At 35.4% G+C, this 15171-nt stretch overlaps 1 protein-coding gene across 1 annotated transcript; it reads left to right on the forward strand.

The window, feature by feature from the left end:
* Window positions 1-842: 842 nt before the first annotated feature.
* On the forward strand, window positions 843-5186 carry LOC132178270 (FHA domain-containing protein At4g14490-like). The gene is made up of 2 exons (XM_059590716.1): window positions 843-852; window positions 3421-5186. The coding sequence occupies exons 1-2, from the start codon at window positions 843-845 to the stop codon at window positions 4671-4673; spliced, it is 1263 nt and encodes a 420-aa protein (XP_059446699.1). The 3' UTR covers window positions 4674-5186.
* The last annotated feature ends 9985 nt before the right edge of the window (window positions 5187-15171 follow it).

The following is a 15171-nucleotide window of genomic DNA, read 5'->3' on the forward strand; positions in this document are numbered from 1 at the left end:
TTTTATTTTTTACATAATTAATATGCAACTCTTAGTAAAAGTAAACTATAGTAGAAAAATTACTTAAAGGAACATATGAAGCGGTCTCATTATCCAAACTCAGAAAAAATTAAAAATTAAAAATATAAGAAGAGGTATCATCAAATATTTACAACATATTACATGGAAGCCTCCAATTAAATAGTATTTTGAAAGAAAGTATTGGTTTAAAAGAAGTGGTAAGTATGTAATATTGGAGTCCTTAAGGGGTAGCTAAATCGGCTGTAGACCACGCCTAATGAAGCAGAAGTCACTAGTTCAAATCCTCTTCTCCTATTTCCCTTACGTGAACATGTAAAAATAAAAAATAAAAAAAAGTATGTGATATTGGAGTGCATAAAGCCATCATATTATTCACTTATGCAAAGCATTTATAAATGGTAAATGTGACAAATTATAGTGACTTTCAAAAATGTTGCATCTATAATAAAAGAACAAACAAATGATTCACTACAATTATGAAAAGATATTTGGAAGGGATGAAGGTTGGCTGGTAGTAGAGTGGAAGCGGGTTAAAGTCATCATATTATTCATTTATTTGTTAAGGATAGTGCCCTAAAATCCAATTATCTTGTACGACATTTTTAGTTTTAATGAATATAATTGTTTATTCATCAATTTATTTAATGATATTTTGGCGTACAAATTGATTACATGTATGCTTTTAATGATTGTTATTTATCATATACATGTAAGGTTCATAGGTTACATAAATATGGTTTATGGTGTGGTAATTACATTCTCACATAGTAGATCTTAAACCATAAAAATTTCAATTTACAAATTATTGTTCGTAGTCTGTAATGGAATCAGGTATTCCATCTGATAAAATTATAAAAAATTACTTAATCATGTGAAGAGGGGACTTCGGATTGATGTGTTAGTGCAGATATAATGCACTGAACGAAAACATGAATTTTCATTCTTTTATAACTATGTCCAAAGAATAATGTAAAACATACAATTACTTATAGCATTGAATCTAAGTCCTAAAACTGTCGTGAACTCAAATGTAAAGTGGAGATCATTTTGATATACTTAGGAATGAGATCCTCAACATTCAAAAACTTGGTGTATTGGGTGATCACATATAGCATTTTGGGAACACCACTCAATCAATAAAAAATCCAAATCCTTTGAATAAATTAAAGGGAGAAGAAATATCTTATTGAGATAGATTTAATGGAATTAAATTATTCGTAGTCTCTGATCGAAGCATTTTAGTAAGAGTTAGTAAAATTATTATGTACATCGTGAAATGGGGTTTCGCACTTAAGGAATTAAATTGGTTACTCAAAGATAAGAAGTCGTGAATTAAAGTGATAGTCATTTTATGACTTTAGTTCGAGTACAAAATATTTCATGGAAGGGTCAAATGTAAAATATAAGTATAGTTAAGAGGGATTGATTGAATAATTGAAAATAAATAAATAGAGTACACAATTGTTTAGTGAAATTAATTGTAATTAATATTAACTTATGACAAGTTATGAGATGACATGTGTCATAAGCCTATTGAAGTTAGTTTTTATTTTTCTTTCAAGTCCCTCTTCAAGCTGATAAATTTGACCTAAGTAACGCAAGCTTCTAGAACTATTGGTCCTGTTTTTCTTGACATTGAGGCTAGGGTCTCATCCTTCAGTGTCCATGTATCCTTGCTAGCTTGGCATCTTCCACGAAGCCTATATGTGCTTATAAAAGGAGAGCTTGCCCTAGGCATGAGATGCACACAGCATTCTCAAGAGTTGAGAGATACAATTGAGAGACCACTCTCTTAAGGTGCGTTTGAGATTTAGATTTCGCAAGAATAACACTTAAGGTTTTGATTTATGACAATTTATGATTTCAGGTACAATATTGTCATGCTGCAGATGGTGACGACCACTATTTATTAAACCCAGTGAAAGTGGATTCTTCTTTCTCGAGGGACCATGACTGATTTTGATTGCACCTCAATGGAATTTCTCTCCGAGGGGGATATTCTTATATATGTAAGGATCATAGTGGGGATTGTCACTATTTATAGAAGCTTGTATTGTTGAAAAAATAAAAAGGTTCCCAAGCTTCTTTTTTTCTCTTCGATGAATGGTAATAAATTAAAGAAAGAAACAAGAAGTCCAAGTGCTTAAAGTTCCTCGCAGGAAGGCAAGGGTGCAGCCTAAGTGATGGAATGAAACAAACCTGAAAACAAAGAAGTTTTAACTTAATAAACAGAAAAGATCTCCCATGTCTTTTGGACAGCTAAAAAAAACCTTAAACTGCAAGAGGAGAAATGGCCAATGACTGTTGGACAGCTGGCATATCATGTTGCATGAAAAAGCAATTGAAGAGGACCATTTTTTTTTTTTTTGTTCGGATATTAAGTTGATAAATAAAAATTAAAATATTAGAGTTTGAGTCTTGCCTTTGGTGATAGAGGAATGGGGTGGGATTGACATTGGTTTGAAGCTAGAATGTTGCTTCCCAAAAAATAAAAAAGTGAAGAGAGTATGGGAAAGTAATGATTTCATGGTGTATTGACAGAGAAGTACAAACTAATTTATTTAAAGATGTTACCTCAAATCAAGTATGACATGAAAATGTACAATTTGAAAACGTACAATTGTACATTTTAAAAAGTGCGATTTAAAAATAGTGATTTAAAATGTACAATCTGAAAACGTGATTTTTTTTTTTAATGAAAAAAAAAATGACAAAATTGCAGTTTGGTTTTTAAAATCATAATTTATAGCTTTTTAAAATTTTAAAATTGTGTAATTTTAAATTGTAATTTTTTAAAAACACAATTCGAAATAATTTATTTTTTACAATTTGATTTAAAATCATATTTTTTTGTATATAGAATTAAAATGCTAAATGACATTTTATCATTTGGGTGTTTGATTTAAAAATGTGCGATTTAGAAATTGTGATTTAAAATGTACGATTTGAAAATGTGATTTTTTTTAAAAAAAAAACAGTTAAGCTTTGACAAAATTGCAGTTTGATTTTTAAAATCACAATTTATAACTTTTTAAAATTTTAAAATTGTGCATTTTTTATCGTAATTTTTTAAAAATCCAATTCTAAATAATTTATTTTTTACAATTTGATTTAAAATTATATTTTTTGTCTATAGAATTAAAATGCTAAATGACATTTTATATTTGTCTATAGAATTAAATTTCGGAAGAAGAAAAAGTGGGGGTGCACGAGAGGTGAGGAACATCTAGTAGCCGCGATAACACCTGAATAGGTGCAGGCAACTCCACCTACAAGCCTCTCGTTGGGCAATGTCGACGTGGAATGCACACGCGTGGGCATCGACGTTTCTTTTTTTAACCACACGGGGGAAACAACCGGGCAAAGACCCCAACAAGAGTACCTAATGGATTTGTTTAGGGTTTAAAAAATCGCGTGCACATCCCGCCTCACACCCCCAAAGTTACACGTGGTTCCCCCAGCAACTCTTTTTAAGCACCAGAAAATCTTTGTGCCAAAGCAATGTGGGAAAAAGTTCCACAACGTACCAAGCACTTCTGCATGAGTCCACGTCGTCATCCTGGTCATGCCGATGGATCCTCGACTCTTCCAACGGTACCCAACTCAACGCCACCAAGCTCCTCCCGGACATCCCCTACGATCTCCGCGACGGCGATTCCATCAAGATCGGCGAGTACACCTCGATCTTGGTCCAGATCGACGGCCACGAAAAGAGCCAGCTGAGGCGGAACCCCAGGCGCCGAGCCGCCGAGAAAGATGCGTGGGGCCGGGGAGGTACGGTTTCGAAGGAAAGCGAGGCTAAATGTGAAGAGAAAGGTGAGGAGTTGCAGACTGGGAATCGAAGGAACGCCCGGCCCAGGAAAGCTAGGGTTCTGAAGAGCGAAGACACATCAGAAGAACTCCCTGATCGGGAGTCGGAGAATGTGAGACCCGTGGAACAGAGAGCGGAACGGCAAGTGAGTACGCGGCGCACTCGGAGCGCGAAGAATGAGGAATCAGTGGTTTCCGATCCGATACTCGAGACGATTCCAGAGAATTCCGGTGTTGAGTGTCGAGAATTGGAGATTAAGGGTAAGAAGACGCGGGGCGGGGCGAGGAGGAAGAGGAATTTAGGTGAAGAGGCCCCAGATTGTGCTCGAGTCGATGCTTTGGAGGATAAGGAGAATTCGGAAGAAAAGAATAGAATTGATGTCAATAACGTCGCGGCAGTGGTTTCCAATCCGATACTCGAAGCGATTCCAGAGAATTCCGGTGTTGAGTGTGGAGAATTGGAGATTAAGGGTAAGATGAAGCGGGGCGGGGCAAGGAGGAGGAATTTAGGTGAAAGGGCGCCTGATTGCATCCAAGTCGATGCTTCGGAGGATGAGGAGAATTTGGAAGAAAAGAATAGAATTGATGTCGATAAGGGCGCGGCGGTGAGCGAAGTTGATGAGAAGGTGGGAAATTGGGTGGATTCTGGTGTTAAAGAAGAGGGGCTGGATTTGGAGAAGATGACGCTTGGGGAGTGCTTTGATTATATGGAGGTGCATTTGCCGAAACAGATAATCGATGCGACTGAAGAGATGATTGAGGGTTTGAGACGGAAGGCCAAGCGAGTTCGTGAGTATATGGTGGAGCAGAGGAACAAGAAGGGCAAAGTGCCGGTGGGATAGAGGGCAGAGCAGTTCGGTTTATGTGGTAATTGGTAGCTTAATTGGCTTGATGTTTTGAATTTATATATATTGTGGATTATCTGTGCAATATCTGTGAATGTGATCAGAATTATCTCTGAGCCATGCATTTCCCACTTCACATTTTGGAGAATGTAGTGTTTTGAGTTGGTAATCTTCTGCTTGGAGTCATTGGTCTAGTTTAAGGTCAGTGTCGAGTCCACTTGGAAAGATGGTTAGGTGTCTAGAACTTCTTCCTGATATCGGAACCAAGGAATCTAGGTAAGGCTATTAGACAATTTTTGGATCTATGGGGTGGCTGTGTAGCTTAGGTCAGGTGCTTGCAAGGGTCCTCTGCCCTCAGGATTCTATGGGAAAGTGGTAAAATTCTTACAAATTCCATTTGTTGCTGTATATTTTGGCTTTTAATCTTATGAATGTGATGAACAAGTTAAACTTTTGTAGGCTGTAAGTATCAGAAATTGGTGTTATTTTGTTAATCTACTACTGGATTCTTTAATAATAGAATGACAAATTGGAAGTCATATGTTAATTCCCATATCATGTTTCCTTCTGTATATGACTTTTTTTTTTATTTGATATAAGTTCTGGATTAGAATGATATAACATAAGTTTGCAAGTTAATAAAAAATTCCTACGAAGTCTTCTGCCATGGGCAATGTAGTGGTTTGGATGCTTGTAGACCTCACATGTCATTAGTTATTCTGTGCTGCAATAACTGTCTTTGATGTGAAGACTTGAACACTTGACGCTAGGTTTGAATGGAGAGATGCTAGGTCTCATTCTCCTAACCATCTCATAACCATATTTTTTTCAAATGAATTTAAATCCATCATTGAATTTGTATGTCTACATGTGGGTCATACATATTCAATGGTAGATTTAAAAAAGATATGTATGGAGATGGTTGATAGATGGTTAGGAGAATGAGGCCTAGCATTTCTCGGTTTGAATGGATGGTTCATCGAAGTGAGATAGCTTGAAACTCTCCCAAATGCTGCTATGTGGTGATAGCCAAGATTGCTATTTTCCTTGTTAGATGGGAGCTTCTCTTTCTTGACCAGTAGGTTGAAAGTTTTCACTTACTCTGAAGTTCCATTAATTCTGGCTAAGTTTTCATCCATCTAAATAAAGAACTAAGAATTCGTGTACACCAATATAGATCCCAAAGTGTAAGTGTATCAAATCTGCATCTAGATCTTCCAAATTATGCAGATGATGGATGCAAAATCAATTATCATGTCCAAACCCTCAGGCAAAACTATGTGCGCCATCCTCTAAGATTTGATCTATTGTGAAATAGAGATGTTTTACAGGTGGATTGATAAAGTGCAAGTTTCTGATTGAGTAAGTAGTCAATTAAAAAAAAAAAAAAAGTAGTCACATGCGAAACGCTAAAACTTGTCAATATGTAGTAAATTCAATATTTATAAAATAATGATAAACCACATGCAACATCATGCAATAGGGTTTCTGAAAAGTAACTAAGGCAGAAAATCATGTTGATACATTATAATAATATAGAATATGACACGTGTTCAAGTCATTATTGTCATTCATATAGCCAATTTGTACCCATAACTCTCTTAAGGTGAGGTTTGCGTGTCCCATGGGACATGTGGTACAAGATTAGTGCCATAGTAAGGTATAATAGCTAGCTACCACTAGTTGTTCGACTGTATCTGAACCTGGGTTATTCACACAACTAATGCTGTCGCAGGGCGTGACTACCATCTGTGAATGGTTACGCCGATCACAATAGCCATCGAATCTAAGGTAATTAATAGTCTAATTTAACCATGGGTCATAGGGTCAGGCCTATATAAATAATATGCACATGCTCAACATTCTTTACCTATTTTTTCAATGATAGCCATGCCATTTAGAGATATTTTTCATTTCCTCAACAATGAGTGAATTTACAAATTATAGTAATTCATTTTTCAAATATTCCATTTTTGCACAAAATGTAGAGTTCACAACATTAATAACAAAGCATTTCATGTCGGTATAAAAATAAGTAAGTTTGATATCAAAATAGACATGCGTGAGAATATTCATAAATAGTTTCACGTGAGTTTTACTCACCTTAATTATTAGAGTGTTCCTCAAACTCCTCGAACGCACCACCTCCTTCGTTTGCAACATATTTTATCATTAGTAGGGCCCATTAGGCTAAGGCCTTAAACCAAGTCCTTAAAACATCCATTTTAGCAATCTGTTTTAAAATTAATCGACCACCCTTGAAAAGCTAATCGATCACTAAGGACTGATTGATCATTGTTCGAGTAGTGATGATCAATATTGTATTGTCAACAGAGTACATGACAACCGAGTGATTAGTTAAGAATATTTGATCAATCAATGACATTGTTCATCGAAATTTTGAAAAATTGCATTTTTAGCTCCAATAAGACCTCTAAAGGCCCTAAGACTCAAAAAGAGGCACCCTTTATCACTCCTAGCATTGTCTAACACTTATAATTTGAATCTTTTCGCATTAAAAACTTGTAAGTGTCCAAATTTAGACATTCACCATTGAAAACTCACCAAAAGTTTCGGTAGGTAGTCCATATTAACAACTTACAGATCCTAAAGCTCATATTTATTTCCTTTTAGTCCCTTTAAAACAAGGCCCAACACAAAGGTATCGTTTTTCTTAAAAAGCTTAAACTTTCTCATGATTCTCATGCTTAGAAGCACCAAAACGAATGCAACAAGACACACACATCAAACACTATGAAAAGATAGTAACTTAACACGAAAACATAAGATAAGATAACGGTTAACACGAAAACATAAGATAAGATAACGGTTTTCGCCTTTGTGGGGCCTTGATCTCCCAAACACCTCTACAAAAACTTCTTATTTCTCCCTTTCCTGAGCATTTTCCCTAAATTACACATCAACCCTTGTTCCTTATAAATCCTTAGGCCCAAATAAGGGATTTCTTAACCCTAGTTAGATATGGGTTTTACATTCCTCCCCTTTTATAAAGAATTTCGTCTTAGAAATTTCAGGTACAAAATATCTACAAGTAAGTGCTGTAGAAATACCTCACCATCATCAAGTGTCTTGCATGCATGGTTTGTGCTCGGTTGGCTCTTGGGAATATAAGAATATTGTTCCATCCATTAGCCGTTATTAGTCCTCTACGCCCATTTGCAAAAACATGTCCAAATTAAGCTCCACCTTCCAGCTGTTCCAAATATGCGTCTATATACGTATGTAACACCGTAAATGTAGCAAAACTGTAACGTTGATCTGAGCTAAAAGCTAATTACCTTAGTATTGTTTTCTATCATCAATACAAACCAGAGCCTAAAAATTCGCAACAGCCGAAATACAGTACTATTCTCGTATAGAAGTACAACAATACATAAATTTGCCTCTACAAGCCTTTGCTCAGAGACTCAAGCCCTGCACCCCTGGGGCTAACCTACTGTTTTAATGTTTTATACGTTTTGAATAAATTATTCTTGATAATCATTATTGTAGTAATTATTGTAATGGCCCCACAATTAATTAACTATGATAATTAACTTCTGAGTGTTATTCATACCGCACCCACTTTAATTAACTTGAGGTACTACTTAATTAGAGCAACAAATATATGAATAAAATGCAGCAAAAATGAACTATTGATCTGAACTAGAAGATTAAATACCTTAATTAGTGTTATTTTCTATCATCAGTACAAACCATAGCCTTCTCTCAGCATCTCAAGCCTGAGAATACATTATTCCATCTCAAGTACAATTAGAAAAAGTACAACTATACACAAATGATATACATAAATCCATTTCTACAAGCCTTCGCTCAGCATCTCAAGCCTTATGAACAGGTCTAAAATGTACTCCTGGGTTACCCTGCTAAACTGTAGAACAAAAGATGTCTTACAGGTGAGAAAGTAACTATGTAGGTTCACGACTTAGTAAATAAATCTCCAACGAAACTTAGCTCATGCATTGAGCCTAGTTTACTTGGAAATAAGTATAAAAAAAATCTACATTTGGAAATGTTATGAGGTTTGAAAAAATTAAAAAGGTGATTGTTATCTCCGTAATTATACGGGTAGGAAAATAGCACATTTATAAAAATTTTAAGGCATAATTTCAAGGACACCATATTGTAATTTAAGGCAGAAAATCATGTTGATGAGGTGTATAATGTAATATTCATAATTAATTAACATTTCATAACCGTCTTTCACATTGCCTATCCGTACCCACATCCATTTTATGGTGAGGTTTGCGCTTCCTGTGGGACTTATCATACAATACCGGTGGCCTAGTGAGGTACAATGGGCCAGCCACCACTAGTTGTTCGAAATGGAAGTTTGAAGAACTAATTATCACAAATGATAATTTGGTCTTTTTGCAAAAAAAGAAGTTAGTTTTAGCATAATATATATAAATTTCTCGGGGAAAAAAAATATCTTAATGAATCTTTCTATTGCTATCCTAAAAGAGAAAACCTTTTATTAAGACCATCCTGATAACACCCTTTTTACAGCCCCCAATCAATAATCGACACATAAGCAAAAACACATTAAAATTGTACAAAAATAACTTGGACTAAAATACACTAGATTTTAGGGTAATAAAATTCCTAAAGGGTTAACCTTCCACCTCTAGGTTTTAATTTTGAATCCAAAACCGAGTTTTTAGGCATTAGAAACGGGTTTTGAGGCATTAGAAATAGGTTTTGAGGCATTAGAAACGGGTTTTGAAGTGAGTCACGGCCAGTGGGGTTTGAGCCGTTCACTGCCGGTCAGACCCGTGCACATGAAACAGAAGGACTCAAATTTTGCAAATCAAATAACAATTATTGAGAAAGCGAAGGAAGTAAAATGTGCAAAATTGAGCCAAACAAGTAATTTGGATTCCTTCCAGACAAGTGGACAATGCATCCAAGAAAAAAAAAATAAAAAAGAGAAAACACAAGAACCATAATTTTCCGTCATTTTCTTCTTCCTCGAACTGTCTTGGCAACCGAACACTTTTGGATCTGCAAGTGCGAAGCGGAGAGGCAACAAACCTGGATCTGAACGAAGACGGCGAAAGGACTACAAAAGGACGTGGGTCCAGCCAGACCCACGCCTGGGTTTTGCCGGCTACGGTTTTTTTTTTTTTTTTTTTTTTTTTTTTTTTTTTTTTTTTTTTTTCTGAATTGGTGTGATTGTTCTCATTTTTATTTTTTACATTTTTCTTAAATTGATGATGTGTCACATGATAATTGGAAGCTGCAAAAAGAGTGTTATCAGGATGGACCTGATAGTATGGGCTCTCATCCTAAAAATGTATAAAATTGTTATAGCGTTCTTTTAAAATATACGTGAAAATTTATGCACACATTGTGGAACAATATCTTCTTCATGAGTATGTACATTCTTATTTGTGAAGAAAGAGATAGAAAAGTAGTTATGAACCTTTTACCAAACTCGGAGCTCGATAATTCTAGATATAAACATTCAATTGATCTTGATAAGCTCTTCATAGCAATCTAGCAAACATGGTATAACATGGATGCCATGAAATTTTGATTTCTAGTCACAAAAATGTATGCACTTTGACTTTATAATTTCAAGTTTGCTACGATTGTGCATTGAGCTCATAAAAAGGCAATCGAAAAGGGAATGAGGAAGACACAAGTGCATATGGTCTCTTTCTACACATTCTTCAAGTGTTCTTTCAATGCAAATATGGATATAAGTTATAACAATTAAATAGCTTGATACCCATGAAAAACATACTTCTTATTTTAAAAGAGTTTTTTTATTTTTATTTTTATTTTTTAAGAATCGTAGCTTTTTGAAATATGAAAATGTAACTCTGGGGGCTGAGATAAATAGTACCTTAGTCCAGTTTCAAAATCTAAGCCAGGATATCATATTCCTAAACTAGAATAGGAATATCTGTGCACTGAAATAGCAAATAGGGATTAAAACAAAACCCGTAACCAAACACACTTCTTCTTATCCACAAAATAAACCCCTAAAAATCTAGCTTGAGATGAAGCCCGAAGCTTTGTTGACTTCGGTAGCGGCGTCGTGGTGGTGGATCGATGGTTGATGGCGTGATGGGCTGGACTCAGTGAGTCGGTGAAGGTCAGATGGAGGTGGGTCTGCCGTAGATCTATAGTGACGAAGCAAGATCCGAGCGGTGGATAGCTGGAGGGCAAAGGAAGACGAACGTTAGGGTTGGGCCAGGGATGGCTGTAGAGCCACTGTACCATGATCGGAAGGGGGCAGCGCTGGCGTTGCTAGATTGTGCATCAATGGTGGGGTGTCAACCCGGTCTCGGTTCCCGGTTATTGGCCAAAACCGGGAATCGGAACCGGGGTACCCCGGTCATTGGTTTTGGGAAATCGGAATCGGGTCCCTGTTAATCGCCCAGTTCCGGTTTGTACCTTGTTATTCGGACCGGGTAATCGGTTTTTAAAAAAATTTGTATTTTGGGCTTATTTTAGGTATTGGGCCTAAAATAAGCCCATTTTTTGCACACAGTTGGCCCTTTTTTTTAAAAAAAATCTATTAGTTTTTTTGTCCCACTAAATTGGGCTTTCCAAATAATAATAATAATAATAATAATAATAATAATAAAATTTAAAAAAAAGCCCAAAAATCCTAAAAAAATCTATGTTTTTGCTTATATGGGCCTTAAAAATAAATTTTCAATTATTTTAAATGCCCTAAAAATCATTTTAAAAGCTTACCTAATAGGCTAATACCTAATATATGTAAATAAACCAACAACAAAAAGAGATATCTCCTCACAACTACAAACCTAAAGAAAACAATAAAAACAAGTATTTAAACAAACCAACAACCACAAGAAATACCCCCTTACTACAACAATTCAACCCCACCCTCCAAAAAAAAAATAAAAAAATAAAACAATTATTTAAATAAACTACCAACCAAAAGAAATACTCATTTACAATAAAAATAGTTCATAAACATATTAGAAACACAATGAAACGTAAACTAAACACTAAAAACTATATATGCACCTGGTTACCTGGTTATAACTGGGTGCAAAAAATCGGAACATGAATTGGGGTCCCTGGTTTTTTATTTTTCCCATCGGAACCAGAACCGGTTCCCCGGTTTTCCAGTTTTCCGGTTCCGGTCCTGGTTTCCCGGTATTTTTTGACACTCCTAGATGGTGGAGGTGCCGTATCGAAGAGGCGAATGACTAGAGGCTGGAGAAACCGAGCCCAATGAGAAAGACAGAGCTTGGAAGGCTGGAAGCCAACAAACAGAGGACGACTGCAAAGAAGGCGGTGGCCCGGTGAGGCGTTGAGCCGAGGCGATGCGTCAGAGAAGGTGACAGAGGATGAGGATCTGGTCACGTTTTCCGGTGATGTCTTTGTTTGGTGGAGTTGCCTGAGTAAACCAAAATTGCAAACTAGAAAATCGTGACACTGTTTACAATTTTTTTTTTTTTTTTTTTCAACACTGTGATGTCTCGGATGCACCACAACACAAGAGGAAAAGTGACAAAAACAAGAAGTCACGTGTGCTTCTCATGTATTGGCTGGATTTTCTAGCAAAACATTAATCGGTAACATCATGAGATAAAGACTTGATCAACAATCTCAAGAAAGAAAACAATAAATTGAAGAAAAAGAAATACACATGACCACTGGAGTGTATAATGACGTTAGCCTATTGCTTTGATATCATAAAGAAATTCGTAATGAAATAAATTGCGGAATAATAAAATAGACACAAAAGGGACTACATTTTGCTCTTATTGTTTGATTGATATTACAATACAAATACTCCTATTTATAGGAGAATTGAAGTAGATAAGTATAGTAATATTGATTTGATTACCATCAAACCTGATTATAATCACTCTTATATAAGGTAAATAACATATAATATCAATTTAATATATTTCCCTTCAATGTAGGAAATATATTCTCTAACATGGCCCATGGCTGACTCATCACCCTAGAGTGGTGTTGTAATGCCCCCGCTCAATTCACCAACCTATATTTAACTCGGAGCACCTTTCAAGTCTCGTTCACTAAGTAAATAAGTCTTAAAGGATCTAATTAACAAATCACAGCAAAATAATTCTCAACTTAATTTAAGATAACACATCTAAATAAATTCATTATTCAATAATCATCCAGAGCAAGAACTAAATCTTCCAAAATAGTTAACTTAAGTCAAAACGTTATAATCCCAAATATATATCCTCAAAACATCAAAGCCGAAAGAAACTCCAAAGTGGATAAAGTCTCAAAACATCAATATTAATATTCAGTCTTAACCATATATATAAGATAAATAACATTGATCAACTCGCGTCAAGCATCCTTGTCTACTCTCATGTCTTGTAGCCACTTGGCATCTAGAACCTCAAAGATGATCTTGACTATATCATTCACAAGTACAAACCCTCTCCACGACATCACAATCTAGCTGCTGACTATCTATTTCACATGTGAAAAAGAGATCAAGCCACTTAGTGAGATAAAATTACATAAAAGCAGTATATAATTTGTGAACTCATGAAAAGAAAAATAGTTAATTACCTTTTTAGTACCCAGGTTTGCACATTTTTATTTTTTCTTGCTTGGGGTTCAAATCCTATCATAAATGGTATATACTTGACTTAGGGGAAAGACCAACTTAGTACTTCCGTTAGCCAAAACTAACAGTATATCACGTGTCATCACATATAAATGCCACGTGTCATAAAAAAAATAAAAAATAAAAAATAAAATAATAATAATTAAAAAACTAAACCCTAAAAAAAAAAAAAATGCCGTAACCACCCCTAGACCTAGGGGTGGGTATCGGTCAAAACGGTCCGATTTTGGCTCTTATCGGTTATTAATCGATAATTTTCAGTTAAACAATTTCTTGACCGATACTGGGCCAATAAGAATTTGAATCGGAATTATCGGTTATAACAGTACACAGTTAAATGGTTCGGTTAAACGGGTTAACCGGTTCTAAATCTCACCTTCTTCAGTTTTCTCTACTTCTCTAACCTCCAAGCACCAAAAGGCAAAAACTCTTACCTGAATTGAATCTTCGATGCTAAAAGAGAGGTCTGTGACTATGAGAGCAGATGTTGCGAGAACTGAAAAGTGAAAAAAAAAAAATGGGGAAAAAACCCATTCATCCCGCAATGGTGAGAAGGAAAACTGGAAAAGAAAGAAAAAAAAAATGAGGAAGAAACTAGAAAGAGTCTGAAAGTGAAAGACAGCTGCATGCCTGCGTGGGAGGTGGAGAAAAAAAAGAAAAAGAAAGAAATGAAAAGAAATGAAATGACTTAAGTGGAGAGTGTGTGAGCAAACTGTCGGCCAAGTGGGAAAGAAAAGAGAAAAAAAAAAAGAAAAAAGGAAAAAAATGGCCATCTTAGCAGCTCAAACCCACGACCACAAGGTTAAAGAGACTTGTGCTCTTAATGCCCTACCAACTGAACTAGACTGACTTTATTAATAGACTTCCTTCGTACTGGTTCTTATCGGTTAAAACAGTTAACCGATAACAAATGGTTAACAGACCCGACCAGACCGATAAGAATTTCGATATAAAATTTTTAACCGATAAGAATATCGGTTAAATGGTTACGGTTAATATCGGTTCGATCGAAACCGGTAGACGGCCGGTAATCGGTAATCGGCTAATCTGCCCACCCCTACCTAAACCGGCCTTGAAGGTAACTGGTCAAAATCGGGTGGCTTGGCCACCCCATAATTTTTAATATTTTTATTTTTTTAGGACATGTAAAATTTTTATTTGATGACATGTGTGACATAACCTAACGGAGGTACTAAATTAATCTTTTCCGATAAGTCAAATAACATTTGTAATAAGATTTGAATCCTAAGTAAGAAATAGGACAGACTGTCGAAATATGGTGGAATGACCATGAGTACCGAAAAATGGGCCTTTCAGAAAGTCTCACATCGTTCATTACGTCAGCCATATTTAAATTGTGCATCTAAATTTTATCTATATTTCTTCAACTTTTTTCCTTTTTTTTTTTTTTTAAACATTAAATATATGATTAGTTTAGTATATACCAGATGTGCACAACAGTTGTAAAATTGATGGCTTTGATATTTATTGGGAAATCTTAGGTGCTTTTATAGTGTTATTTTAATTGTAGGTGTAAATTAATTTTTTTTTTTTTAAAAAAAAATCAGAATTAAAGTGACCCCATCAGTTTATTTCTCTCACCTGGTTCTCCAATAAGCCTGGTTAATTTTTTTTTTTTTTTTTTCCTTTGGCCCTTTGTATGTTGACTCTTTAATTTTGTTAAAATTTTAGGTCAATTTCGTCTCTCTCTCACATCCTCTCTCTCTCTCAACTTTCACAAACTCCTTCTGAATTTCTTTAAACTTTACATTGGTGTACACATGTTGAAACATCTCTTCTAAATAATAAGGGATTAAACAAGAAATCGTGCAATTAAAAGAATATCAAAATCAGAGAGAGACGTTGAGA

The sequence above is a fragment of the Corylus avellana genome, chromosome ca4, assembly GCF_901000735.1.
Source record: "Corylus avellana chromosome ca4, CavTom2PMs-1.0".
Lineage (NCBI taxonomy): Eukaryota > Viridiplantae > Streptophyta > Magnoliopsida > Fagales > Betulaceae > Corylus > Corylus avellana.